At 46.7% G+C, this 27,843-nt stretch overlaps 1 protein-coding gene across 1 annotated transcript; it reads left to right on the forward strand.

Moving 5' to 3' along the window:
• The first annotated feature begins 160 nt into the window (after positions 1–160).
• ATL3 (atlastin GTPase 3) lies at positions 161–27,843 on the forward strand. Its single transcript, XM_081968202.1, has 13 exons — positions 161–310; positions 10,479–10,696; positions 12,213–12,356; positions 13,417–13,521; positions 14,794–14,844; positions 15,085–15,141; positions 15,985–16,077; positions 16,185–16,323; positions 17,463–17,590; positions 19,495–19,551; positions 20,328–20,399; positions 24,429–24,874; positions 25,456–27,843. Exons 2-13 carry the CDS (start codon positions 10,490–10,492, stop codon positions 25,523–25,525), a joined length of 1,569 nt encoding a protein of 522 aa, XP_081824328.1. The 5' UTR covers positions 161–310; positions 10,479–10,489; the 3' UTR covers positions 25,526–27,843.

Genomic DNA, 27,843 nt, shown 5'->3' on the forward strand with positions numbered 1-27,843 from the left:
GCCCTGCGCCAGAGCCAGCCCGGGGAATTAAAAAAACCGCCTTCCCGCGCGTCCTCTCGGGAGTTGTAGTTCGCCCGGAATCTCCTCCCAGCAGGAGGGCCCCCAGGCGGACCACATTTCCCGGCGTGCCTCACGAGCTCTTCCCTGCTCTCCTCCTGCCGTCTTTCTCCCGGCGTGGCGCCGGCTCCGCCTTTGGCTTGCATGGCCATGGGGCGGGAAGAGGGGCGGGAGGGAGGCGGCGGCTGCAGCTCGGTGTCATTCCTTCGGCTGCGGCGTTAGCATCGGGGGCTCATCAGACTGGAGCTGGCCGGTAGGGACCCTTCCTCTGGTTTGCAATGGGCAGCCTCTCCATTGCACCTCCCTTGTTTTTTGGGGGTGGGGTGGAGGAAGAAATGCAAGCCCCCCCCCCGTTTCCCATGAGGGGGGGCGGTTGGAAAGATGCCCCCTGGTGAGTGTGCAAGGTGCTCAGCCACCCCCACCCCTAATCCCCAGCCCAGGGACAGCAGAGGGAGACCCACACACCCCTCCCCATTTTCCAATGCAATATTCAAAGCAAAGAATGCAATAGCTGGCCTTGTGCCAAGTGAGTTGGGGATGATGGGCTTTGGGGGCCCAAGCCTCTGGAGGCCCCCCCCTATTGCCTCGGGAGGGAGGGCTGGAAGAGTTTCCTTGCAATGCAATAATTTTTGGGAGGGAGGAGCTGTCTAGATTATTATTCCTCCTCCCCCTTTAATTGCAACATTTCTGCTTCGGTGTTGTTGTTGTTGAGGTTTGCAAGATCAGGCACACAACTACAGCTGATCCACGGAAATCACCTAATCCTCATTTGGGGTGTGTGCGAGTGAGAGTGAAGGTGGGGGGAGGGGGGGAAGGCAGGTTGTTGTGCAAACTCAGCCATCTTGTACTACTTGGAAAGAAATGCCATCCACCTCCTTATCTCTCTTACCTGGCTGACATTCCAGATTGCAAATCCCCCCCTTATCATGACTTCAAGGAAAGGAATCAGACCTTGATCCCAGAAGAGGCAGTGCAATTTCTCCTTTGGGTGTGTGTGTGTTTGTGTGTATTTCTCCATCTTCCTTTGATGTGGGCCTTGTGGCATTTTTTTTTTTGTTTAAAAAGAAGGGGAAAAAAAAAGAACGGGATTATTATTTCATTGGGATAAGCGGCTGCTCCAATTTAAGGAATATGTCTTAAACCGGTTTTCCCACATGTTTCTTCATCCAGGATCTGATTTCAGTTGTAGGTTGGGTTGCAATCCGTTGGCAAATTTTCGGTGGCTAAGCGGGAGGACGGTTCACTGCGTTTTTGCCTCGTTTTATCACCTTCCTGGTCACCGTTGTTAAGCGAATCACGGCAGTTGTTAAGCTGATCACACGGTCGTTAAGTGAATCCTGCTTGTCAGGAGGGCGCCAAGGGGGATCACGTGACTTCCGAGCCATGGGCCAAGCGTTTGAATTTTGATCGGCTGCCGAACGGTTGTAAGTGTGAAAAACGATCACAAGTAATTTTTCCCCCAGTGCTGTTGTAACTTTGAACATTATTATTAAATTAACCGTCACTAAAATGATGGTTGTAAATCAAGGACTACCTGTAGTTCTGAAGTCAGCTTGGCCCTCTCCAAGCTGGGACCCTCCGAATGGAGTGTGTAGCGAGCACTGTCTTGACTGTGGCTTGAACGGATGGGAAAAATAGAAAATTAGTATAGATTATAAATTGTTTCAACTTCTGCCTTCAAAACAACACTATAGGGCACTGCACACCAGAACAACTAGACACAAGGATAGTTTTCCCCCCAATGCCATCACTCTGCTAAACAACTAATTCCCACAACACTGTCAAATAATTTACTAAGACTGTATTACTATTATTCTCTTCCTTCCTAGCACCTCTCTCTTCCCACTTATGACTATAACCATGTTGCTTGTATCTTTCAATTTATATTGTTTTAATTTGCTTCCTAATACGATTTGATAGCTTATTAGTAACCTATGACTATCACTAAGTGCTTTATCTTATGATTCTTGATGAATGTATTTTATTTTTTCTTTATGTACACTGAGAGCTTATGCGCCAAAGACAAATTCCTTGTGTGTCCAATCACACTTGGCCAATAAAGAATTCTATTCTTACTCACCAGCTCAAATGTTTGGGTTTTGATGGAGTGTGTAATTAGGTGTCTTGTTTTAACTGCCTAAAACCTAATTGCAAAGCTGTATTTAAATTCTATTTTATCCTGCCCGGTATTTCTCAACCTTAGCTACTTCTGGGAGTTGAAGTCCACATAACTTAAAATTAACCACCACCGAGAACCATTGATCTAGACTGACTTGAGTTATCTTTGAAATGTTTTTAGGAGCCCAACGCCTTAAGCTGATTGTAATTTGAGACTTTTATTTCTTGCAAGGAGAATAAAACACCCATGCTTATGAGTGACAAAGGCTTCAATGTTCCCTTCAAGGTCAGAAAGAGAAATACCTCTCGATCTTCTCACATTTTTTTGAGGAACCAAAACTTTGTCCATGCAAGGAGCTGCGGTCCCATCTCAAGCCATCTTGAGAAATCAGCAAGGTTTTTCCTGCGTGGCCTTCTCAGCTTGACCACAGATGGGTTCATAACAAAGCAAAGAATTTGTATGTTTCTCCTCCATCCTCCAAATCTTTCTGTCCTCAAGACAAACAGCCATGCTAAGGTCCACCCTAGAGAATGCCCCAAAAATCCATGGTTTGCCTCATTAGAATGCCGTTTCTTCGTTATTCTATGTGCCAACTGCTATTGAAGCCAGCTGCATGGTGTGGATGATTCTGTCTTTTGGATTTTTTTGCAAGGAATAACAAGCCACAGGAACAGAAATTAACAGAATAACGGAGTTGGGAGGGATTTTGGAGGTCTTCTATCAAACAAAAGATTTTATTTCAGACAAGTGGTTGTCGTCCAATCTCTTCTTTAAAACCTCCAGTGTTGCAGCACACCCAGCTTCTAGAGGCAAGCTGTTCCACTGGTTAATTGTTCCAACTGTCGGGAAATTTCTCCTTAATTCCAGGTTGCTTCTGTCCTTGATTAGTTTCCACCCATTCTTGTTCTACTTTCAGGTGCCTTGGAGAATAGCTTGACTCCCTCTTTGTGGCAGCCCCTGAGATATTGGAAGACTGCTATCATGTCTCACTTAGTCCTTCTTTTCATTAAACTAGACGTACCCAGTTCCTGCAACCGTTCTTCATGTGTTTCAGCCTCCAGTCCCCTAATCCTCTTTGTTGCTCTTCTCTGCCCTCTTTCCAGAGTCTCAACATCTTTGTTTTAGTAACGTGGCGACCAAAACTGGATGCAGCATTCCAAGTAGAAGTCTTAACCGAAGGCATTATTTATTATAAAAGGTGGCATTAGCACTTCACGTGATCTTGATTCTATCCCTCTGTTCCTAACTCTGCTTGTGAGCTGGGTTAAAAAGGTCCCACCGGTTTCTCGAATGCTGGGGGAGCAAATGAAAATAGTACGGAGTAAGTTGTTGTTTTTTGGCTTCAAGGAAAACTCCAGGTTTGCGTTTTTCTTTCTGCTCCAGGGCAGGGAGTGGTCTTGATGATGTCTGACTCACTGCATCCAGAGGCTGGGGCTGGCAGAGTCTGTGGTATGTGAGTGGATTGTGCTTTTTGGCTCGGTTTGTGTGTCTGTGTGTGTGTGTGTGCCTTCTTCCTTTCACGGAGGTTGGGACTTTCAAAGGAGCGTGGAAAGGCCCTTCCCAAAGTTTCCACAAACAATTTCTCGAGGGAGGTCTGGATTCCCCAAAACTTCCTTAGAGATAAAAAATACCAACTTAAAGCATGCCATGCCTGCTTCCATTTTTTTTTAAAGAAGTGGGGGAAAAAGGAGAATTTTCTCAAAATTTGGCCTCTTTCCCAGCTCTTGGTGTTCCGGAACACTGAAAGGAAGGAGATCCATTTTAATTCTGTAGAAGTGATTTTAAAAGCCTTGTGCCCTGTTTAGAGGAATGGTGTCCTCTGCTTTGAGATCCCACCACTCTCAAGCCCAATTCTTCTCCTGCCTTCTCCGTTGTTGCGGGCCTTTTGTCTTCTCCTTCCGTTTTTCTTTTATTAAATTACAAGTAGTCCTCGAGTTAGGACCACGACCGAACCTCACATTTCTGTTGCTAAGCTAGGCATCTGTTAAGTGAGTTTTCTTGCCACAGTTTGTTCAGCGAATCAATCGTAGTTCAGTTAGTGAAAGTTGCTAAGTGAATCTCTTGATATGACCTATAGCAGTGCTCCCGCAGGCACCAGAGACTTGAAAATCAGCTGGTTGACAGGAGGGGCGCACGCATGCGTGGTGGATCTGCGCCGGGCAATGGCTTGCGTGCCCGCAAAAAGAAGTCCGCGTACCACCTGTGCCATGCATGCCATAGGTTCGCCATCATGGGTCTATAGAGTCTCTTGCTTGAGCAGTCGGTTGGACACTAGAAGATCTCCAAGTTCCCTTCCAACTCTGTTTATTCTGTGATCAAGTCCATCCGTTTAACTCTGGTCGTCCTCTTCTTTTTCCATACACGTTTCCCGGCGTTAGGCACCTCTGAACTAAACCTTTGCCAAACCTGGCCAAATTAGGATGACTTGAGCTTAGTCGTCCGTATCTCAGAATGACAATTAACAAATGGAGAGAATGTGTCCAGAACTACTTCACAAAGCTAGAAGAATCGAGTCTGTTCTGACCTAGGCTTCCTTAAAAAGCAAGAAGCAAAGTTTTGGTCCTGGCAAAACCCCTTTTATTTACCCGACTGTGAATTCTTTTCATTCACAAGTCCACCAGGCTTCGCAAAAGAGTCTTTCAGAGGAATATTTATCCACACGAACCTCATCTCGCTTGGAGAGCTGCCAGATAAGTAGTTTCCAATCGCAGGGCAAGGCAAAAACTTGGCAGAGAGTCTCTTATAGTCACAAACAGAACTTTCTTGAAACGACCGAAGGAACGATTTGTTTTCCTGCAAAAGACCCCTCCCCGTTCACTCCTCTTTTGTTTCCTATGGGAGGGCCCAATCACCTCCAAGGTGTGGCTTTACTCCCAAGTCGACCCTGCTTTCTGAGTTGTTCTTGTCTTTTGGCTGCTCTGCGCATGCACACACTGGGAACAGGCTCCAGCTGTTCCTCTGCCTCACTGCTGCCTAGCTCCTTCTCTGCCTCCGACGCTGAGCCCTCGTCCGAGCCTTCCCCAGACTCCAGGATTGGCCCAGGTTCCTCCCCAACCCTCCTCACTGTCCGACTCAACAGGGTCAACCAATGAAGTGACTACATTAGTTGATTCCTGGATGGATGGATGGACGGAAATATTTTGGGCATGGCCCACATTTTGAAAATTGGCATTAGTCGTTGCTGGTTGAGTTATCTCTGATGGAGGTTACGCAACCTCGAGAAGAGATTTTTATCACCAACGTCTAGTTGGAACAGGTGTCGTTGCAACCAACACACAGAAGTAACATAGGGAAGAGCTTCCTTGAAATCAGACATCCCCTAAAGAGCTAAAATTGCCACGTTTCACCTTCTCGGCTGTGGAGGTGCACATTTTTCACTAAAAACAAAACAAAACACCTTGGGCTTTCATTCTGCACAACCTCATTGTTTCTGGTTGTGAAATGAGACGTGAGCTATTAGCGGAGGATGAAATATTGATGTTCCAGTAAAGTGGCTTGTAGGTACAATTTGTTTTGTTTAACCCTGGCCGGTGATGATGAGAACAGGTTTCATTTTGAAGATGGATAAAACATTTTTTTTTAAAAAAAAAGAAAAACACATATATATTTTTTGCACAATTATCCCCACTGAATTTACGTTTCGGCTTCATGCTTTTCGCAAACAGCCTGCCTTCCGTTGAGGATCTGTCTTACGCGTAGTCCTCGGCTTACGACCCCAATAGAGCCCGACATTTCCGTGGCTCAGTGAAACATTTGTTTCAAGCGAGTTTTGCTCCATTTTACGACCTTTCCTTGCCACGGCTGTTCGGTGAACCACTGCAGCTGTTACGTTAGCAACCTGGTGAATCGGGCTTCCCCGTTGACTTGGCTTGTCGCAAAAGGGGATCACACGACCCCGGGGTAGGCGGGGGACACACACCGCATCCATCATAAATACGAACCAGTTGCCAAGCGTCCGAATTTTAATTGCATGACTGAGGGGGAAGCCGCAACAGCTGTAGGTGTGAAAAACAGTCGTATAAGTCACTTTTCTTCAGGGATGCTGTAGCTTCAAACGGTCACTAAATGAACTGTTGCAAGTCGAGGATTACCTGTACTACACAAACCAGAAAGGGGGCTGAGAAAATATCTACAGACCTCTCGCATCCTGGACATAAATCTATTTCAACTCCTCCCCGCTATAGAGCATTGCATGACAAAATAACCAGATATAAAGATTCCCCCCCCCCTCAATGCCATCACTCTGCTAAACATTTAATTCCTGCAGCATTATCTCATTTCTCTTTTTTCCCCCCTCGACGCTCCTACTATCTTCTCGTATTAGTTTCTTAATGATTTATCAATTGTTTGTAACTTACCGTTAACGATTGCAACTGTGATTTATGTCCTATACCTTGCTATTTATATGTACCCTGTGTTGTGGCCTGCCAGCAGATTCGGACAGTGAGGAGGTTGTGGGAAGGAACATGGGCCAGTCCTGGAGTCTGGGGAAGGCTCGGAAGCGGGCTCTGTGTCGGAGGCAGAGCGGGCGCCAGAGCTGTCTGACAGTTCTCAGCTGCCTTCGGAGTCAGGCATCAGTGGGGCAGAAGAACAGCTGGAGCCTGTTCCCAGTGTGCGCATGCGCAGAGCTGCCAGAAGACAAGAACAGCTGAGAAATCAGGGTCGACTAGGGAGTAAGGCCACAGGTGGACGGTGAATGGCGCCTCCCGTAGGAAACGAAAGAGGAGCGAAAGGGGAGGGGGCTTTTGCAGGAAACAATTCCTTCGGTCGTTTGATTTGTTTCAGGAGTGTGAAGATCTGTCCGTGAATCTCAGAGACTCTGTGCCCAAAGTCTTTCCTTGCATTTGGAAAATATTGACATGGCAGCTTTCCAAGCTAGATAAGGTCTGTGGTCATAAATACTCCTTTGAAAGACTGTTTGCCAGGCCTTGGCTGAATGTGAAGGAGAGGAATTCACATTCGTCTAATAAAAGGGGTTTTGTCGGGTCCAGGAATCGGCTTTGTGCTTTTTAAAGAAGCCTGGGTCAGAATGCCTATTATATACCAAAGACAAATTCCTTGCGGGTCCAATCGCCCTCGGCGAATAAAGAATTCTATCTCACACTTTTATTGTCTTTACGATTGGAACGGCAGTCCCAGCAGGTACAGAATGCTCCTTCTTTTGCGCCCTGCTGCTAAGGGGAAAAATATCCGTTGAATTTGCTCCTGTGAGAATTCATGCATGGAAGAGGAACGGCTGGAAGGATGCAAAACATCTCGGCAATTGTGCTTTTTCTGGAACCCGTCTCCGTTGCCATGGTAACGGACCGCTTGCAACACTCTGGAGCATCTAAGGATGGGGATCAGCCTTTGAATGGATCCCCTCCTGAGCATGAATCCCCAGGGAAGCCCAGTAGAAGAAGGAGCGGGTGGGTGCGGCGGCGGGTTGGGAGACCGTGGTCACACCCTATTTACAAACTACGATTGTACAATTTTGATAGCATCAAGATCATGTGAAGGGTTAATACCACTTTACGAGGCCTTGGTAAGGCCAAACTTGGAATCCTGCATCCAGTTTTGGTCACCAGGATGTAGAAAAGATGCAGAGACTCTAGAAAGAGTGCAGAGAAGAGCAACCAAGAGGATTAGGGGACTGGAGGATAAAACATACGAAGAACGGTTGCAGGAATTGAGGATGTCTAGTTTAAGGAAAAGAAGAACCAGGGGAGACATGATAGCAGTCTTCCAATATCTCAGGGGCTGCCCCAAAGAAGAGGGAGTCAAGCTATTATCCAAAGCACCTGAAAGAAGCAACGGATGGAAAATAATCAAGGAGAGAAGTAACCTGGAATTAAGGAGAAATTTCTGGAAAGTGAGAACAATTAACCCGTGGAACCGTTTGCCACCAGAACTTGTGGGTGCTCTTATCACTTGAGGTTTTTAAGAAGAGATTGGACAACCATTTGTCTGAAATGGTATAGGTTTTCCTGTCTGAGCAGGGGGTTGGGCTATTAGATCTCTAAGGTTATTTCTATTCTATTCTTTCATTCTTAATTCTCTTCTCTTCTCTTCTACTCTATTATTTACTTTACTCTACTTTACTCTATTCTTCTCTATTTTCTCTATTCTGTTCTCTATTATTTTCTCTATTCTATTCTATTTTATATTATTTCTCTATTCTATTCTTTCGTTCTTAATTCTCTTCTATTCTACTCTATTATTTACTTTATGCTATTCCATTCTTCTATATTATTTATTCTATTCTATTTTTCTATATTATTTTCTCTACGTCTATTCTTTTGTTCTTCATTCTTCATTATCTTCTCTTCTACTCTATTATTTACTTTGCTCTATATTCTATTCTTCTATATTATTTCCTCTATTCTATATTATTTTCTATATTCTATTCTATTTTATATTGTTTCTCTACTCTATTTTATATTATTTCTCTATTCTTTCATTCTTAATTCTCTTCTACTCTATTATTTACTTTACACTATTCTATTCTATATTATTTATTCTATTCTTTCTATATTATTTTCTCTATTTCTATTCTTTCATTCTTAATTCTCTTCTCTCATTCTTAATTCTCTTCTCTTCTATATTACTCTATTATTTACTTTGTTGTACTCTATTCTTCTATATTATTTTCTCTATTCTATTTTATATTATTTTTTCTATTCTATTCTGTTCTGTTCATGCAAAGTCAATGGAGAAGCCAGATTTACATAACCAGGTTACTAAATTAACTGCACTGATTCGCTTAACATCTGTGGCAAAAAAGATGGTAAAATGGGGCAAACGTCCCCTAACAACTGTCTCAGCAGCAGAAATGTCAGGTTCAATTGTGGTCATTAAGTCGAGGACTGCCTGCGTCTCTTTCTTGGGCCTGTGGATCTGTAAGGCAAGAAGTATACTTGCTTTTTGTGTGCAAAAGATCGCTTTTAAGATTTTGTGGGATTCGATCAGAGCAAGACTAGGGGAAGAAATGCTGTTGTTTTCCCCCAATGTTTTTGTCGTCCTGCTACTTTGCTGTTTGACGCGGCTGCATCCCGGAGAAAAAGCAAGTCTGTTTATCTGCACGGAGCCTCTGAGCCTTCGTTTCAAACAACAAAGTGTGTCATTGAATTACACAGTGGGAAGGGAACATGAGGTTCATTTGATGCAGCGGTTTTCAAACTTGGATGCTTTAAGATGGGTAGACTTCAACTCCCAGAATTCCTCAGTTGGCTGGGGGATTCTGGGAGTTGAAGTCCACCCATCTTTAAGTTGCCAGGTTTTTAAAAACACTGATCATCTCCAACATTCTAGAGGAAAACCAATTCAGATATCCATGAGAGGTGGTTATCTATCCCCATTCTTAAAAAAATAAATAAAATTTGAAAATTCACAGCCTGTATAGGTAGAGTGTTGTGCAGATTTTACTATAATCTAGGAATCTGCAATACCACTTTCTTATATCTATTGGGTATATTTGTATATATGTATACGTACTCTGGATGGATGGAAATAGATAAGGCACATGAGAGAGAGAGAGAGAGAGAGACCGTATAAATAAGATAATTTAGATGATAGATAGATAGATAGATAGATAGATAGATAGATAGATAGATAGATGATAGATAGATAGATAGATAGATAGATGATAGATAGATAGATAGATAGATGATAGATAGATAGATAGATAGATAGATAGATAGATAGATAGATAGATAGATAGATAGATAGATAGATAGAAAGAAAGAAATAGATAATTGGTTGATGGATAGATAAATGATAGAGATAGATAAATAGATGATAGATATAGAGCTAGATATGAAGATAGATGATTGATGCATAGATATAGAGATAGGTTAATAGAAAAAATAGATGATATAGAGCTAGATATGAAGGGAGGGAGGGAGAGAGAGAGAGAGATAAATGATAGATAATTGGTTGATAATAGATAAATGATAGAGAGATTAATAAATAAACATGATAGATAGATAGATTCGGCTCATTACAGAGGACCATCCAGGCAGAAAACCATATTTTTATTTTTAATGTTGCCTTTTTATATTTGTGTTGTGTTTGTGCTGATAAATAAATTTAGGTTTTCTGCCTTGGATGGTCCTCTGTAATGAGCCGAAGGACAGAAAGGGGGAGTAGTGAGCTCCCTCTCATATTTGGGCATACCAGGGGTTGTAACACAAATACATACATACATACATACAATTCACTAAATGAACTGTCGTAAATCGAGGACTACTTATACGTGTATTGGTGAAAGTTGCCCATCCTTTTCTCTTTTTTCCACCCCCCCTTCCTTTCTTGACCGCAACAGGAGGAGATGCCATGGTGGGAACCAAGCCTTGTCCGGTTCAGATCGTCCTGGTCCACAAAGAAGAACATTCCTTTGAGTTGGACGAGAAGGCCTTGAGCCAAGTCCTCCTGCAAGATGCCATCCGTGACCTTGACGTGGTGGTCGTGTCCGTGGCAGGCGCTTTCCGCAAGGGCAAGTCCTTCCTGCTGGACTTCCTTCTGCGTTACATGTACACGCAGGTAAGGTTGGATTCCCCTTCGCATGCAGGAGCGATGCCCTATTTTGGCTGTCTTGCAGGACGATCGTTATATATCTTTGGTGCCCTCATTGTTGTTGTTAATTGCTGATCGCTACCCACGTCGGCCATCCCTGATTCGAAGCATCCTGTGGTTGCCCACCAGCAGAGTTGGCAGCAGATTCGGAGAGTGAGGAGGGTTGGGGAGGAACCTGGGCCAGTCCTGGAGTCTGGGGAAGGCTCTGAAGAAGGCTCTGTGTCGGAGGCAGAAACGGGGCCAGGGCCGTATGCCAGTTATCAGCTACTTTCGGAGTCGGACATCAGTGGGGCAGACAAACAGCTGGAGCCTGTTCCCAGTGTGCGCATGCGCAGAGTTGCCAGACAAAGGGAACAGCTAAGGAACAAGGAACAGCTTGGGACTAAGGCCACAGGTGGACAATGAATGGCCCCTCCCAGAGGGAATAAAAGAGGAGCGAACGGGAGTGGAGTTTGCAGGAGACCATTAGTTCGCTTAATTCATTCCTGACTCTCCGAGACTCCTGGCCAAGTTCTGCAGCGATCGGCCTGGCATCTCTCCAAGCCAGATAAGATCTAGGGGGATTCTGAGAATTGAAGTCCACACACACAAACACACCTTAAAAGTTGCCAAGGTTGGGAAACACCTAGAGAGAGAGAACAAATTGTGTTTGAATTCCGACGCCGCTGCCTCTTTTCTGCAATTTAGCAAAGGGGAGCCACTTTCCAGTTAGAAAATGCGACTTAGCAAGCCGTGGCTTGTCTCTGGTTCCTTCGCAATCATTTTATACCAGGGTTGCGTAAGAGCTTTCTGTTAAGACAAAGCTTCTATTCTGATCCCATGACTAACGGTAAGAACTCAGGGATCAGCGACTGGGATCCAAATCTTATTTTTTAAAAAATTTCTTTCTGACCCAGCCTCTTGCAGCCGTGCGTCCCGAAAGATATGCACAAATCGTATTTATCACTCCCGAGATTTCTGCCAATCACTTAGTCATTTGATCGAAAGTTCTGGTTGGCCTCCCCTCATCCGCATTTCCCTCCCCATCCAATCTTCTTTATAATCTTATGGAGTCCTGAAAAAAGTTTTTCCCCTCCAAGTTTTTTTTTATTTTTTATAAATAAATCAATGTGTGAACCATGTGGCACCAGGGTGCCATACCTTCCAATACAAATGAAACTAATAAAGTTAATCTTAATTATGACATTCAATCCACTTACATATTTCTAATAATAGCACACATCTATTTTAGGTTGCAATCTGTCATTGTTCAATTATTCCATGTTTTCTCTTGTTACTACTTTTATTATATAAAAGTGTAATATTCCCCCTTCTCTTCTTATTTCTAAAAGTTTTTAAACTCCTTTTTAATTCTTTGTAAAAAAAGAGAGAGATTTTTCTCCATCTTCCCGGTGGGATAATAAATCAAAGGGAATTTTGGGTCTTGGGATCCTCAGAAGGTTTTGGAGACCTCATTCTGACAGGCTTTTTTTTTTCCCTACAGAAAGAAGACGTCAACATTGATTGGCTGGGGGTGGAGAATGAGCCCTTGACGGGATTTTCGTGGCGGGGGGGCTCCGATCCCGAGACCACCGGCATTCAGATCTGGAGCGAAGTCTTCATCGTGATGAAGCCCAGCGGGAAGAAGGTCAAAAAGCAGGAATGGTTACGGAGGGAAAAAGGAAATGCCAGCTTGCAGAAATAGATCTGAGCATCAGGGCAGCATGTCCCCTGGACAAAAGAGAATCACAGAATTGGAAGGGACCTTGGAGGTCTTCTAGTCTAACCCCCTGCTCAAGCGGGAGACCCTCTGCCGTTTCAGACAAATGACTATCCGGTCTCTTCTTAAAAATCAATTAATCAACCAGACTAGAGATGAAAGGGACCTTGGAGGTCTTCTAGTCCAACCCCATGCTCAAGGAAGGAGACCCTCTACCATTTCAGACAAACGATTGTTCCGTCTTTTCTTAAAAACCTCCAGGGATGGAGGGAAGTTGTCAGGAAGTTTCTCCTTAATTCCAGGTTGCACATGATTCTGCCAGGGTGTCCGTTTTCATTTTTAACGTCGTTAAATGTTGAAAAATGCAACCTGCATAAACCAAAGCTCTTTTGAGGTCCTCCGTTGTTTTTTAAAAATGGGAAAGCGATTTGAAGACAAACCCCTTTAAAAGGACACGCTTTTGTTAATGTGTTTGGTGCATCTGCTACAAAAATCACCTTGTCTCGATGAGAGGAAACGATATTTGAAAATTGGAAAAGATAATTTGACATTTAGGGTTGTCTCCCCCCCTCTGACAGAGAATCCCCTTACTCAGCTAATTCTGTAGATGGACCGATTGGCCCAAGCTGTTGAGGACACGTGATGGACCAATTCGGAATTTGAATTGGATAACTAATAATAAATGAATAAATGTACCATACCAACAGTAGATTCTTTCAATGGGGTGGAAGTTACAAGCAGGAGAGAAGAGTTAGTTTCATCTCAGAGTTCAGAGCAGACAGAGTAGTTTCAATTTCGATTCTCGAAGCACAGACTCAGATCTGTTTAAGTTCCCCTTAGTTGACGGTTGCTGTGCCTATTCATTGGCTGACCTTATTCCCATGTCTCTCCCAGCCATGAATATTCTAACAACCTTCACCTTGAAAATTCAAGGCTTGTCTTCCAACAATAAACGGTAAATATTCACAAATTCGCCTCTTGCTTGCAGGTCGCTGTTGTGCTGATGGACACCCAGGGTGCCTTTGACAGTCAGTCCACCGTCAAAGACTGCGCCACCATTTTTGCCCTCAGCACCATGACCAGCTCTGTTCAGGTGAGCTGCCGTCCATTCACTTGTTAGAAAGTCTCATTGTTTTCAACTGGCCATGATTGGCAAGTGAGGAAAACCAACATGGGGTCCCACCAGTGCGGGAAGTTAGCTTAAGGTATTGCTGCCCCTGGAGACTCCAATGCCTGCCTGCCTGCCTGTATGTCTTCATTAACTGTTGGTCTGTCTGTCCATCTGTGTGATCTCTTTACCAATCTGTTATCTATCTAGCCATCTCTCTCTCTCTCTCCCTCCCTCCCTCCATCACCTGTTGCTCTGTCCATCTGTGTCTGTCTGTCATATATCATGTCTGCCTGTCTGTCTATTCATTTTTATCTTAATCTTTCCATCCATAATCCATCCATGCTATATGTCTGTCTGTCTACCTACCATCTACCTAGCTAGCTACCTACATCTATATTGATCTATCTATCTATCTATCTATCTATCTATCTATCTATCTATCTATCATCTACCTACCTACCTACATCCATCCATCCATCCATCCACCCACCCACCCACCCACCCCCATCCATCCATCCATCCATCCATCCATCCATCTATCTATATATCTCCATCCATCCACCCACCCACCCACCCACCCACATCTATCTATCTATCTATCTATCTATCTATCTATCTATCTATCTATCTATCTATCTACTTACCTACCTACATCCATCCATCCATCCACCCACCTACATCTATCTAATCTATCTAATCTATCTATATATCTATATCTATCTATCTATCTATCTATCCATCCATCCATCCATCCATCCATCCATCCATCCATCCAATCAATATCATCTGTCTGTCTATCTATCAATCTATCTTCTATGTCCGTCAGTCCGTCCATCCTCCCACCCACCTACCTACCTAATCAATATCGTCTGTCTGTCTGTCATCTATCTACTATGTCTGTCTGTCTATCTATCTATCTATCTATGTATGAATGAATGAATGAATCAATCAATCAATCAATCAATCAAATTCTTTCCATCCACCCAACCATTTTATATATGCCCATCTCACATACATGATTCTGGACAGTTAAAACAAGATTAAAACAAAATGCCCCAAACCCCACAAGCATAGTCACCCTACAAGCATTAAGACAATACAGGTAATCTTTGATTTATAACCACAATTGAGGCTGGAACTTTAATCGCTAAGCAATGTGGTTGTTAAGCAAGTTATGCTTAACAATTTTGCGACCCTTTTTTATGCTGCAGTTGCTAAGCAAATAATTGTGTACACCATTCCTTTCCTTTCCAGATTTACAACTTGTCCCAAAACATCCAAGAAGATGACCTCCAGCAATTGCAGGTTGGCAGGAGCTCCCTATAAAGCGTGTGATCTTTTCATGCTGTTGGCCCTCAGCTGAGTATTTACTGGCCGGATGCCCCTCCTGTTGCCAGTGCGGAGTTTTGATCAGCAGATATATTCTCATAGTGCCCAGAGCGATAAATATCTGCCTCTCGATTGTGAGGCAAGAGCTCCACCTGGTGGCCATGCCGCCACTCCATGCAACTGGCCCTCAGTTTTGCTTTCTTTCTCTTTCCGCAGCTCTTTACCGAATACGGGCGCCTGGCCATGGACGAAATCTTTCTCAAGCCATTCCAGGTATGCATTCGGTCAGTGGGGAGTGAGGGGAAGGAGTCTGCCTGGACAATCTCGGGCTCCCATTTATAATTTCACCTATGGAACTCACAGCCACAGGGGGAAAAATGCAAACTTTGAATCAAGGGCAAAATAAGCATGAGGCTCTTCTCCAGGGAGTCCTTCTTCCTTCTCCTTAAGTGGCCAAAGTACTTGAGTTTCCTCTTCAGGATCCGGCCTTCTAAAGAGCAGCCAGGGTTGATCTCCTCTAGGACTGACCGGTTGGATGGCCTTGCAGTCCAAGGGACTCAATGCAGGAGTCTTCTTCTCCAGCACCATCATTCAAAGGCCTCCATTCTTTGGCGCTCAGCCTTCCTTATGGTCCAACCTTCCCAGCCCTCCATTGCCACTGGGAAAACCATCGCCTTGACTAAACGCACTTTTGATTGGCAGGGTGATATCTCTGCTTTTTAGGATGCTGCCTAGATTCACCATCGCTTTCCTCCCCAGGAGCAAGCCTCTTTTAATTCCTTGGCTGCAGTCCCCACCTGCAGTGATCCTGGAGGCCAGGAAAATAAAGTCTGTCACTACCTCCATTTCTTCCCCATCTATTTGCCAGGAATTGAGAGGGCCGGATGCCATGATCTTAAGTTTTCTTCATGACAACTTTTGCACTCTTCTCCTTTCTTCACCTGCATCAAGGGGCTCTTTAGCTCCTCTTCAGTTTATGCCATTTGGGTGATATCCTCTGCGTCTCTGAGCTTGTCGATATTTCTCCGGGCAATCTTCATTCCAACTTTTGATATCGTCCAGCCCCTCCTATCTCGGGGTGCAGCGTTTTAATCTGAGCCTTCTCTCTCAACGCAGACGCTGATGTTCCTGGTGCGAGATTGGAGTTTCCCCTACGAGTATAGCTACGGCTTGGACGGAGGCATGAGTTTCCTGGATAAACGCTTGGAGGTGAAGCGAAATAAAAAATTAACAATAAAAACTCCAGAAATTCTGTGCTAGTTGGCGTTGGGTTTTGTTGGACCTCTTCTCAATTCTCTTCTCTCTTATGCCACAAGGTGAAATCTCACCAGCACGAAGAGATCCAAAACGTTCGTAAACATATCCATTCCTGCTTCACCAATGTCAACTGTTTCCTCCTACCTCATCCGGGACTCAAAGTGGCCACCAGTCCAAATTTTGATGGCCGTCTGAACGGTAAGGACAGGAATCTCTGTCTTCTGACCGAGGCTTCCCGAGAGCATGAAGCCAACTCCTTGTTGTCCTGACAAAAAACCCTTTTATTATTTGACTGTGAATTCTGCTCATTCACATCCAGCAAAAACTTTCAAGGGAGGATTTATGGTCACAGACCTTATCTGGCTTGGAGAGCTGCCAGGCCGATCTCTACAAAACTTGGCCAGGAGTCTCGGAGAGTCACGAACCAATGAAGCGAATTAATTGTCTCCTGCAAACTCCACTCCCCTTTTGCTCCTCTTTTATCCCCTCTGGGAGGGACCATTCATCGTCCACCTGTGGCCTTACTCCCAAGTCGACCCCTGTTCTTTAGCTCTTCCCTTATCCTAGCAAGTCTGCATGCATCTAATTTTCCCTTGCCAGCATATTTTGCCCTGTCTCCTTTCCCGCATATTTATTTATTATTTATTTCTTTGCACTTCTAGACCGCCCCCTCTCCCGCCCCCTCTCCCGCCCCCTCTCCCAAGTATTAGGGTCATGAATGCTATGCTATATTATAGGTGGGCCGCGGTGGCTCAGTGGCTAAGACGCTGCGCTTGTCGATCAGGAAGGTTGGCAGTTGGGCGGTTCGAATCCCGAGCGCCGCATAACAGCGTGAGCTCCCGTGACTTGTCCCAGCTTCTGCCCACCTAGCAGTTCGAAAGCACGTAAAAAATGCAAGTAGGAAAATAGGAACCACCTTTGGTGGGAAGGGAACAGCGTTCCGTACGCCTTCGGCATTGAGTCATGCCGGCCACATGACCACGGAGACGTCTTCGGACAGCGCTGGCTCTTCGGCTTTGAAAGAGAGATAAGCAGCGCCCCCTAGAGTCAGGAACGACTAGCACATAGGTGCGAGGGGAACCTTTACGTTGCAGAAAAAAAACACGGCATTAGACCCCCAAATGCAACCTGCCAATTCCCCCCCTCCCTTTTTCTTTTTACAGTTTTCCTAGCAGAGGGTGGGAAAACTCAACTGGTAATGCTATTACCTACAATAATAAATGTCTTGTCTGTGTTTTATAAGGCCATAAAGCAATTCACAGGGAAAAAAGAATTCCATTCCCATTGCATTCTTCCTCTTTTTATCTTTTTTCGTCTGCCTTTCCTTTTTTCCGCAGACATCTCCGACGAATTCAAGGACCAGCTGAAGCAGTTGATCCCATTCGTCCTGGATCCCAGTCAGCTCTTAGAAAAGGAGATCAACGGCTCGAAAGTAACCTGCCGAGGCCTGTTGGAGTATTTCAAGGTACGTTTCATCACACTCTTTCTTTCAGTGAGATTAAAGTCAATAAAGAAAAAAAAAAGATATTGAGAGTTGCTTGACCTGGCAGTCTGATTTAATTAGTGTATTGGTTTAAAATGTTTATAAGTAACTTTTTAAAAAATATATATTTTATTTTAATTCAAACATCACCTTCCATTAAGCAGTGTGTGTCCTCTGGGTACGTATATTTTGTGCAAATATTTTATACAATAACAATTACAATTTGCAGCCATATTTATTATTTTATCTATTCTGAACTTAATCCTAATATATGCCATACCTAATACTGTAACAGTCCTCTTCTTAACTTACTTAACTTTGATAAAACATTTTCTCTATTTCGCTCTTCTGCTTTTTTCCACTTTTCATATTTATTCTCTAACCATGGATAAAATAATGGGCCATTATAATTATAATAATCAGATTGTTCCTTCTCTTTAATTTCAGAGGTTCACCTATTCATTTCTGCACATTCTCATATTTTCCTAATCACATTCTCATCCATAGGGATATCTTCAATTTTTCCAATTTTGCACAAATACAATCCTAGCTGCAGTTATTAGTAACGCTGAGCTGCAGTCAGATCTGCTTTGGTTTGGATTTGGGGCAGGTCTGCACGGAACTAAGCAGAAAAAGGCCAAGAATTTGCTAGAATTTTAAGAAAGCAGGCATTTGGAAGTCACGTGTTTTTAAGAGCACAGAATTAGCCTCTGGTTCCTAAATAGCTCATCTCAAATCCCAGGGGAGGGGGGGAGGACAAGGTAGAGAATCCCTAGACTGTCATTGTGTCATTTCTGTGACTGTTTACAAAAAAAAGTGAAGTTTCCAGAATTAAAGAAATATTTTCCTTCTGCAAAGTCCTGAGTCAGGCACCAGTAGGAACTAAACTATTCAGATTTCTTTCTTTCTTTCTTTCTTTCTTTCTTTCTTTCTTTCTTTCTTTCTTTCTTTCTTTCTTTCTTTCTTTCTTTCTTTCTTTCTTTCTTTCTTTCCTTCCTTCCTTCCTTCCTTCCTTCCTTCCCTCCCTCCCTTTTGCTTTCCTTCCTTCCATCCCTCCCTCCCTTTTGCTTCCCTTCCTTCTTTCCCTCCTTCTCTCCTTCCCTCCCTTTTGCTTTCCTTCCTTCCTTCCTTCCTTCCTTCCTTCCTTCCTTCCTTCCTTCCTTCCTTCCTTCTTCCTTCTTTCCTTCATTCCCTCCCTCCCTCCCTCCCTCCCTTTTGCTTTCCTTCCTCCCTCCCTCCCTTCCTATTTCTTTGCAAATCTGATTTATTGATCTCATCGGCAGCTGAGGCAGCTAGTCCTCGACTTACAACAGTTCAGTTAGTGAACCATTCCAAGTTACAACAGCTCCCCCAAAAAAGTGACTTGGCACCCTTTTTCACACTTAACGACCGTTGCAGCACCCCCATGGGTCACCAAAATTAAAGCATCCCCACGGTCACCAAAAACGTGGTCGAAATTCAAACGCTTGGCGACTGGCATGTACTTATGACGATTGCGATGTTCCCCCCCCCCGGGGGGGATGTCACGTCATCCCCTTTGGCGACCTTCTGACATGCAAAGTCCGTGGGGGGGGGGAGCCAGATTCACTTAACAACCGGGGTGACTACCTTAACCACTGCAGCGATTCACTTAGCAACGGCGGCAAGAGAAGTCGTAAAATGGAGCGAAACTTAACAAACGCCTCCCTTTGGGACAGAAATCTGGGGCTCCATTACGGTCCTACATTGAGGGGTAACTTTAGCTCAGCCCGTCTTTAGCATGGAGGATGCTTTGCTTCTTACTGGATTGAGGACGCAGAAATATTTTTAGGTTGGGATGAAAAACCATGTAAACGAATAAATTCACAGTCGTGTAATAATTGTTTTTTTAATGTCCTTCGTTCTAGGCTTATATCAAGATCTACCAGGGGGAAGATTTGCCACACCCAAAATCCATGTTGCTGGTGAGTTTCGCCTGGCCCAGGCTCCCCCAAAAAGCCCGAGGCAGAGTCCTGGTCCCCACAAAACCCTTTTTATTAAACAGATGTGAATTCCTCTCATTCGCATTCAGCCAAGGCCTGGCAAACAGTCTTTCAAAGGCGTATTTATGACCACAGACCTTATCTAGCTTGGAAAGCTGCCATGTCAATATTTTCGCAAATGCAAGGAAAGACTCTGGGCACAGAGTCTCTGAGATTCAGGGACAGATCTTCACACTCCTGAAACAAATGAACGAACAAATGAACGAATTGTTTCCTGCAAAAGCCCACTCCCCTTTTGCTCCTCTTTTATGTCCTATGGGAGGGGCCATTCACCTTCCACCTGTGGCCTTCCTCCCAAGTCGACCCCTGCTCTTTAGCTGTTCACTTCGTCTGGCAACTCACTGGGAACAGGCTCCAGCTGTTCTTCTGCCTCACTGATGCCTGACTCCGAAGGCAGCTGATAACTGTCAGACGGCCCTGGCCCCCTCTCTGCCTCTGACACAGAGCCCTCCTCAGAGCCTTCCCCAGACTCCAGGACTGGCCCAGGTTCCTCCCCAACCTTCCTCACTGTCCGAATCTGCTGGCAGCTCCACTGGTGGGAAGCTTTACCTTGCAGAAAAAAACACGGCATTAAACCTCCAAATGCAACCTGCCAATTTCCCCCTCCATTTTCTTTTTTACAGTTTTCCTAACTCTTAGCAGAGGGTGGGAAAACTCAACTGGTTTTTTTCTGAAGTTTTTTCCCCCCTCCTTTGCAGGCCACTGCTGAAGCCAACAATCTGGCAGCTGTTGCTTCGGCCAAAGACCTGTATTACAGCAGCATGGAAAAGGTGAGGGGGCAGGGGGGGGTAGGGTGGCATTTACCCACCTGCATGGGTTGCCCAGGAGTCGATCTCAAGGTCGGTTGGGAGACCGTGGTTGTTGGCTATGCCCGGTCGTCTGTACCAACCCCCGCAACCTAGGTGGCCAGGAACTACAGAGCCCGGGCCTACGGCTGATGCTTTGCAATGCAAGGTCCGTAACCAACAAGGCCCCCCTCATTAATGAGTTGATCTCTGAGGGGGAGCTAGACCTTGCAGGGATAACGGAAACCTGGTTGGGCCACGAGGGTGGTTTACCCCTCGTGGAAATGTGCCCACCAGGTTTCCGTGCATTCCATCAGCCTCGGGCCCTGGGTAAGGGTGGTGGGGTGGCGGTAGTTATACGGGAAGGTCTAGAGCCGAGGGAGTTCACTGTTCCTCAGATATCCGGGTGTGAGTCCCTTGGTGTGAAATGGGGCCCACGGAGGCAGTTGGGTTTGCTGATTGTATACTTGGCTCCTCGCTATACATCAGCAGCCCTGCCCGAGCTCCTCGAGCTGATCTCGGAGACGGCGGTTGAGATCCCCAGGCTTATGGTCATGGGAGATTTCAACCTGCCGTCGACGGGAGCAGCATCTGAGGTAGCTCGGGAGTTCATGGCTTCCATGACAGCCATGGGCCTGACCCAGTTAATTCAGGGCCCCACACACGAAGGAGGCCACACATTGGACCTTGTCTTTGTATCTGAGCAGTGGACGAGTGATCTGGGTAGAGGGGATTTTACTGTTACACCCCTGTCATGGTCAGATCACTCATGTCTCCGGCTTAACTTCCCTGGCGCTACCCCCCACCGCGAGGAGGCGGGACCAGACGGTCCACGCTGGTACCGCCCCAAGCGCCTGATGGAGCCGGATAGGTTCCAGACGGAGCTTGGGCCATTACCTGTAGCCCTGACCCGCGCTCGGTCGGAGGACCTAGCGGCCGCCTGGAATAGGGCGGCGGCTGGGGCCTTGGACCGGATTGCGCCTTTGCGACCTCTCCTGCGGCAGCGACTCACCCGGGCTCCTTGGTATACCGAGGAGCTGAGGGTGATGAAGCGTCACAGGAGACGTCTAGAGAGCAGGTGGAGGTCCTCACGCTCCGAATCTGATCGAACACAGGTAAGATCCTACTTGCGGACCTACCTGGTGGCATTAAGGGCGGCCAAACGTAGATATTGTGCCACCCTTATTGCGTCCGCGGATAACCGCCCTGCTGCCCTGTTTAGGGTGACCCGCTCCCTCTTGTCACAGGGGACGCAGGGGGCACCTTTACAGGGCAGAGCAGAGGAATTTGGGGAATATCTGCAGGACAAAGTCGCTCAGATCCGGAGCGGATGGGCCCCACTCAGTGGACCAGACGAGCCGCCAACAGCGAGTCTTGTGAGACCATCCTGGGAGGAGTTTGATTCTGTTGCCCCCGAGGATTTAGATAGGTTGCGTGGACGGCTGCGACCCACCACATGTTTAATGGACCCGTGTCCCTCCTGGTTGGTACTGGCATCTTGGGAGGTGACACGAGGCTGGCTTCTGGGCCTGGTGAATGCCTCATTGGGTGAGGGATCCTTACCAACCGCCTTGAAAGAGGCGGTGGTGAGGCCCTTACTTAAGAGGCCCTCACTCGACCCAATGGAGCTAGCTAACTATCGTCCAGTCTCCAACCTTCCGTTTCTAGCGAAGGTTGTTGAGAATGTGGTGGCCCAGCAGTTTCCACGACACCTTGACGAATCCGAGTATCTAGACTCACGCCAGTCCGGCTTCCGACCTGGGCACAGCACAGAGACAGCCTTGGTCGCGTTGGTTGATGATCTCTGGAGGGCCAGAGATAGAGGTTGCTCCTCTATCCTGGTCCTATTAGACCTCTCGGCGGCTTTTGATACCATCGACCATGGTATCCTATTGCGCCGGTTGGAGGGGATGGGAGTCGGAGGTACCGTTTTGCGGTGGTTCGGCTCCTACCTCTCCGACCGGAGGCAATGTGTGTTGACAGGGGGACAGAGGTCGACCCCGAGGCCACTCACTTGGGTGCCACAGGGGTCGGTCCTCTCGCCTCTCCTGTTCAACACATATGTAAAGCCGCTGGGTGAGATCATCCGTGGTTTTGGGGTTGAGTATCACCTCTACGCTGATGATACTCAGCTGTATATTTCAACTCCAAACCACCCCAACGAGGCTGTCGAAGTAATGTCCCGGTGTTTGGAGGCCGTCGGGGTCTGGATGGAGGACAACAGACTTAAACTCAACCCCTCCAAGACTGAGTGGCTGTGGCTACCGGCACCTCGATTCAGCCAGCTGATTCCATCGCTGGCCATAGGGGGCGAGCAGTTGCCCCCTGTGGAACGGGCGCGCAATTTGGGCGTCCTCCTTGATGCCCGGCTGTCAATGGATGACCATGTGGCGGCCGTGGCAAGGGGGGCGTTCCACCAGGTTCGCCTGGTGCGCCAATTGCGCCCCCTACTGGACCGGGATGCCCTACGCACGGTCACTCATGCGCTGGTGACGTCCCGCCTGGATTACTGCAACGCTCTCTACATGGGGCTGCCCTTGGGACGCGCCCGGAGACTGCAGTTAGTTCAGAATGCAGCCGCGCGGGCTGTGATGGGGAGTACGAGGTACTCCCACGTAACACCTCTCCTGCGCGAGCTGCATTGGCTACCTGTGGTTTTCCGGGTGCGTTTCAAGGTGCTGATTACCATCTTTAAAGCGCTCCATGGCACGGGACCTAGTTACTTGCGGGATCGCATCCTCCCACATACATCCCTGCGGCCAATACGCTCACACAGGGAGGGACTTCTCCTGGTGCCATCCACTGGACAATGCCGGCGGGCGACACCGAGGAGTAGGGCCTTCTCTGTGATGGGCCCAACCCTCTGGAATGACCTCCCCCCCGACATTAGAACCACTTCTGACCTCCGCTCCTTCCGGCAAAAACTGAAGACCCACCTGTTCCGATTAGCAGGCCTGGCATAATTCAACTGTCCCTCCTGGCAAACGCACTATATCTGGTTATTTTAGGGGTTTTTAATTCACTGTATTTGTTTTTAGGGGTTTGAACTTATTTTAATCTGCTTTGTACAGTTCTTTTAATGACATTCTTACCTCCTCCATGTCAACTGTCAATTGTACATACTTAATTTTATTGTATCTGATATATTTTGTATGAACTGTACACCGCCCCGAGTCCCTTTCGGGAGAGGGGGCGGTCTAGAAGCATTAAATTAAATTAAATTAAATTAAGTTCTTGACTCCTGCTGACTGTAGAGAATGTCGTTGAGGGTTTTTTGGGGGGCTAAGAAATGTTTTCGGAAGTGTTTCACCTTGTTTCCGTGTTTCCTGGGCCGGAAATAAGGCAAATGGGCCAAAATTACCTAGATGGTTTTCATGCCTAAGGCGAGACTAGAACTCCCAGTCTCCTGGTGATTGGTCCAAAGTCTCCCACTGGCTTTTATGCCTAAGGCGGGACTAGAACTCCCAGTCTCCTGGTGATTGGTCCAAAGTCTCCCACTGGCTTTTATGCCTAAGGCAGGACTAGAACTCACCGTCTCCTGGTGATTGGCCAAAAGTCACCCAGCCAGCTTTCATACTTAAGGCAGGACTAGAATTCACAATCTCGCAATGATTGGCCCAAATCCACCCCGCTGGAACTAGAACTCACTGTTTCCTGGGGATTGTCCCAAAGTCGCCCAGCTGGCTTTCAGGCTTAAGGTGGAACTAGAACTCACTGTTTCCTGGGGATTGGCCAAAGTCACACTAATTGGTTTTCATGCCTAAGGCGAGACTAGAACTCACCCTCTCCTGGTGACTGGACCAAAGTCATCCCTCTGGCTTCCATGCCTGGAACGGAACTAGAATTCAGAGTCTCCCGGTGATTGGCCCAAAGTTATCCCGCCGGCTTTCGGGACTAGAACTCACAATCGCCCAGTTTCTAGCCTGACGCTTAGAACCACCCGCCAAACCGGCTCTCTCAGCCCGCTTTACTGAGTCCGGTAGCTTAACCGGCCGCATCCTCCCTTCCCTACAGATCTGTGGTGGAGACAAACCTTACGTGGCCCCCGAAGTGCTGGAGGTCAAGCACCGGGAGCAGAACACGCGGGCTCTGGAGCACTTCCGTCGCATCAAGAAGATGGGAGGCCGGGAGTTCAGCCAACGTTACGAGGACGAGTTGGCGCAGGAGCTGAGCGACCTCTTTGTAGACTTGGCCAAGCATAACCAGAGCAAGAACATCTTCAACACTTTCCGGACGCCCGCCATCCTCTTCGGCATCATCGTGGTTCTCTACGTGGCCTCGGGGATCACCGAGTACGTTGGACTGAGCCTGGTTGCCCAGATGTGCAACTTAATGGTGGGGCTGTTGCTTCTTTCCCTGCTAGCCTGGGGCTACATCCGCTACTCGGGCGAATACCGCGAACTGGGCATGGTGATTGACAATACAGCGAACTTCGTGATGCAGAAGATAAGGGCTATAGGGTACGTATTTGGCTTAGTCAAAGGGGGGAGGGGGAATGGAGGGGGATGACCATCGTTCGGCAGTTCGATCCTGACCAGCTCAAGGTTGACTCAGCCTTCCGTCCTTCCGAGGTGGGTAAAATGAGGGCCCAGATTGTTGGGGACAAGAGGCTGACTCTGTAAACCGCTTAGAGAGGGCTGTAAAAGCACAGAGAAGCGGTATATAAGTCTAAGAGCTACTGCTATTTTTCCTCTTCTTCCTTCCTTCCTTCCTTCCTTCCTTCCTTCCTTCCTTCCTTCCTTCCTTCTTTCTTTCTTTCTTTCTTTCTTTCTTTCTCTTCCCAGGGGTTAGAATACAGTATTGCAGGATAATTCTGCCCACTGCCAGCAGTTTGATTCTGATTGGCTCAAGGTTGACTCAACCTTCCATCCTTCCAATATCGGTAAAATGAAGACCCAGATTGTTGGGACCAAGGGGCTGACTCTGCTGAATTGTGGTCCTAATTTGAGGACTATCGGGAAAAACCAAGAAATGATTAGCTCTTGGTGTGAAATTTCCCCTAACCGTAGCATCTTCTCACCTATGGGCTTACCTTCTCCAGGTCTCCTGTCCATGCGGCCCCCTCCAGAGACCTGCCCCCATCCCCGTCACTGCTGAGGAAGTCTCAATGAACCAGGCGACACAGTGAGGTGCGACTCCCGAAACGTCATCCTTGATGGTGGAAATCATCGGCTTTCCGATCCAGGAATCGCTTTCGCAGAGCTTCTTCATAGACAGCCGGCCTGATAAGTCAGGGGGCATCTCTGCTCCTTTCTTCCCGCTCACCTTCCTTTGATGGACCCCTTCCTCTGGTTTTTTTTTTTTTCATTCCCCCTCCCCTCCCTTCAAGAAAGAAATCTTCTGCACTTTAAACGGGGAAACAAAACAGCCGCTCGAAAACCATTTCCGTGCCAGTCAGTGCCTTCCGTGACGAAAAGGAAAAACCAACCCCTCTATCGTTTCAGCTGCCGGCTTTTGTTTTCGAGGTTTGTCGGTTGTACCAAGGAGAAGATGCCAATTCCCCTTCCCCCACCCCAAAAAGCTTCCCCCGCCCTCCCCAGGCATCAACCTCGGAGCGCCTAAATTACCCAGCCTTTCTTTTGGTGAAAGTTTGGCCAAACTTCGAAAGAATCTGCTGAGGGGGCCGGCCGGGCCTCGCCAAAATCGTTAAAAGAAAATTAGATTTTATTTTCAGTGCCTTTTCAAAAGTGGACGGTGCCTGCTTCGAACACCGAGAGGATCGCGTCCACCTAGCAGCTCCACTGCCTTAGAAAGACGTCTCAGGAAGCTCGAATTTGAGGGAGAAACGGAGGCGTTGACGTGTTAAAACATCTCCCGCATCGCCGCCGGTGTCTCTGTATCTCTCTTTCGGTACAACGTGGTGTCTGCTTCGTTTTGGTTCTTGTAATTCACCTTGTACCGGAACGTCAAAATGTGAGGGGATCTCCTTAGCGGTCCCACTGGATCTCTTTGGGATCTCCGTCCAGATCGGGAGTGAGCCGTGCGGGACGTCGGGAGTTTTCCAGGGGTAGTCAAGACATTGTTCCTTGAACGTGGTGCCTGCGTTTGCATCTGTATATACCCCACTCAGCAATCCTTAGGTTTACTGGGTTGAGACACAACCAGTGGCATTGCCCTTATTGGCTGTCCTTTATGTATTTTACTGGTATGGAGAATTCCCCCCCCCCCCCCCAAGCTTGTGAGGTGAATGGTCTTAGTCTCCTCTCTGTCTCTGAAGGCCGTTTCCCCATTCTCAGCCACACTGTTTAACTTCCGACTGTTTCTCCTTCGTCGCCCACCAAATCAACCTTGGGATGATTCATAAAAACTCGGTAGCAGGGTGTGTGCCCCACAGCTGGCAAAGCTCAGGGTGCCTCTGGGACCCGCTGTTTCCTCCCCCGTCTCCAGCTCGGAAACCTTACTTATAATAGGCCTCGCACCAAAAATTATTATTATTATTCTGCTCCAAGCTTTGAGTCATTCTAGCCTCCCTCGATCACTACGGCTTCTCCAGAGGGTGAGGATAGCTTTAATGCATTCTTCAAGGTGCCTTTTTTTTCCCTTTCCTTTTTTTTAAACCTTTTTTGCCTTATTTTTGCTGCTGGAGCCTTGCTTGATTGCAAAGCACAAACATTAAGTCTTTTGGGCCACTAGAGGGCAAGGAGCAAAGACTCGGCAGAGTTCTTTCCTGGCTTATACTCACGCTCGCCCTCTGGTGGCCTTTCCTTTCACAGCAAGTCTATTTCCACAAGAGGTTTTTTGTTGTTGTTGCATTCTACCTCTTTTGTTTGTTTGTTTGTTTATGGAAATTGTCACCCCCAACATCACAGGCCTCTAAGCTCCTAATGCAGCTTCGTTTTCTCCGGGGAAGAGAAAAGTCTCTGATTTCTCAAATGCCAACCTTTTTTAACGTTGGGGTTTTGCGCCCAGGGAGTCACAGGAATTCGAATGAGCTAGTTTAGGTGATTCTTTATTTTGTACCTGACACAGCTGAGTATGAAATCTAAAGTGTGGTAGGAAGACACAGATCCTTCTCCTGGGCTGCGCTGGAAAACCGTACGAAGAAAATGGAGTGAGAAACACAGACCTAGGGGCCAGATTTCCTTTCAAAGGGTTGAGTGGAAAATGGAGAGCCGTGTTCGTGTTTTGAGGGACAATTCCCAGAATTCCCTTTGGCCGTGGCTGCTTGGAATTCTGGGAGTTGCAGTCCAAGACACCCAGAGAGATATGTGTCGGGTGGGGGGGGGGAGGGAGTGGATGCTTCTCTCCCCCAGCTGTTTCCGCCTTTCGCTGTTTTCAGAAACTCTTTTGACAACTTTTGTCAGTCACAAACTTTCCCCCTGTGGACCAATGTGGTCAGGATGTTGATGCTGAATTATATTTATAAAGCACAAAAGAAAGCATTCCACTTTGCAGCTGCGAAAATAAAAGACTGGTATACTGAAATGGT

This window comes from Natrix helvetica (assembly GCF_964273705.1).
Source record: "Natrix helvetica genome assembly, chromosome: 16".
NCBI classification, from domain to species: domain Eukaryota; kingdom Metazoa; phylum Chordata; class Lepidosauria; order Squamata; family Natricidae; genus Natrix; species Natrix helvetica.

Excerpts from the sequence above, each read along its gene's own strand:
- ATL3 (XM_081968202.1), top strand. The coding sequence starts at position 10,490 with ATGGTGGGAACCAAGCCTTGTCCGGTTCAGATCGTCCTGGTCCACAAA. Across the intron at positions 17,591-19,494 it reads GCCTGTTGGAGTATTTCAAG|GCTTATATCAAGATCTACCA; the intron begins GTACGTTTCATC and ends CCTTCGTTCTAG. Across the intron at positions 24,875-25,455 it reads CAGAAGATAAGGGCTATAGG|GTCTCCTGTCCATGCGGCCC; the intron begins GTACGTATTTGG and ends TACCTTCTCCAG.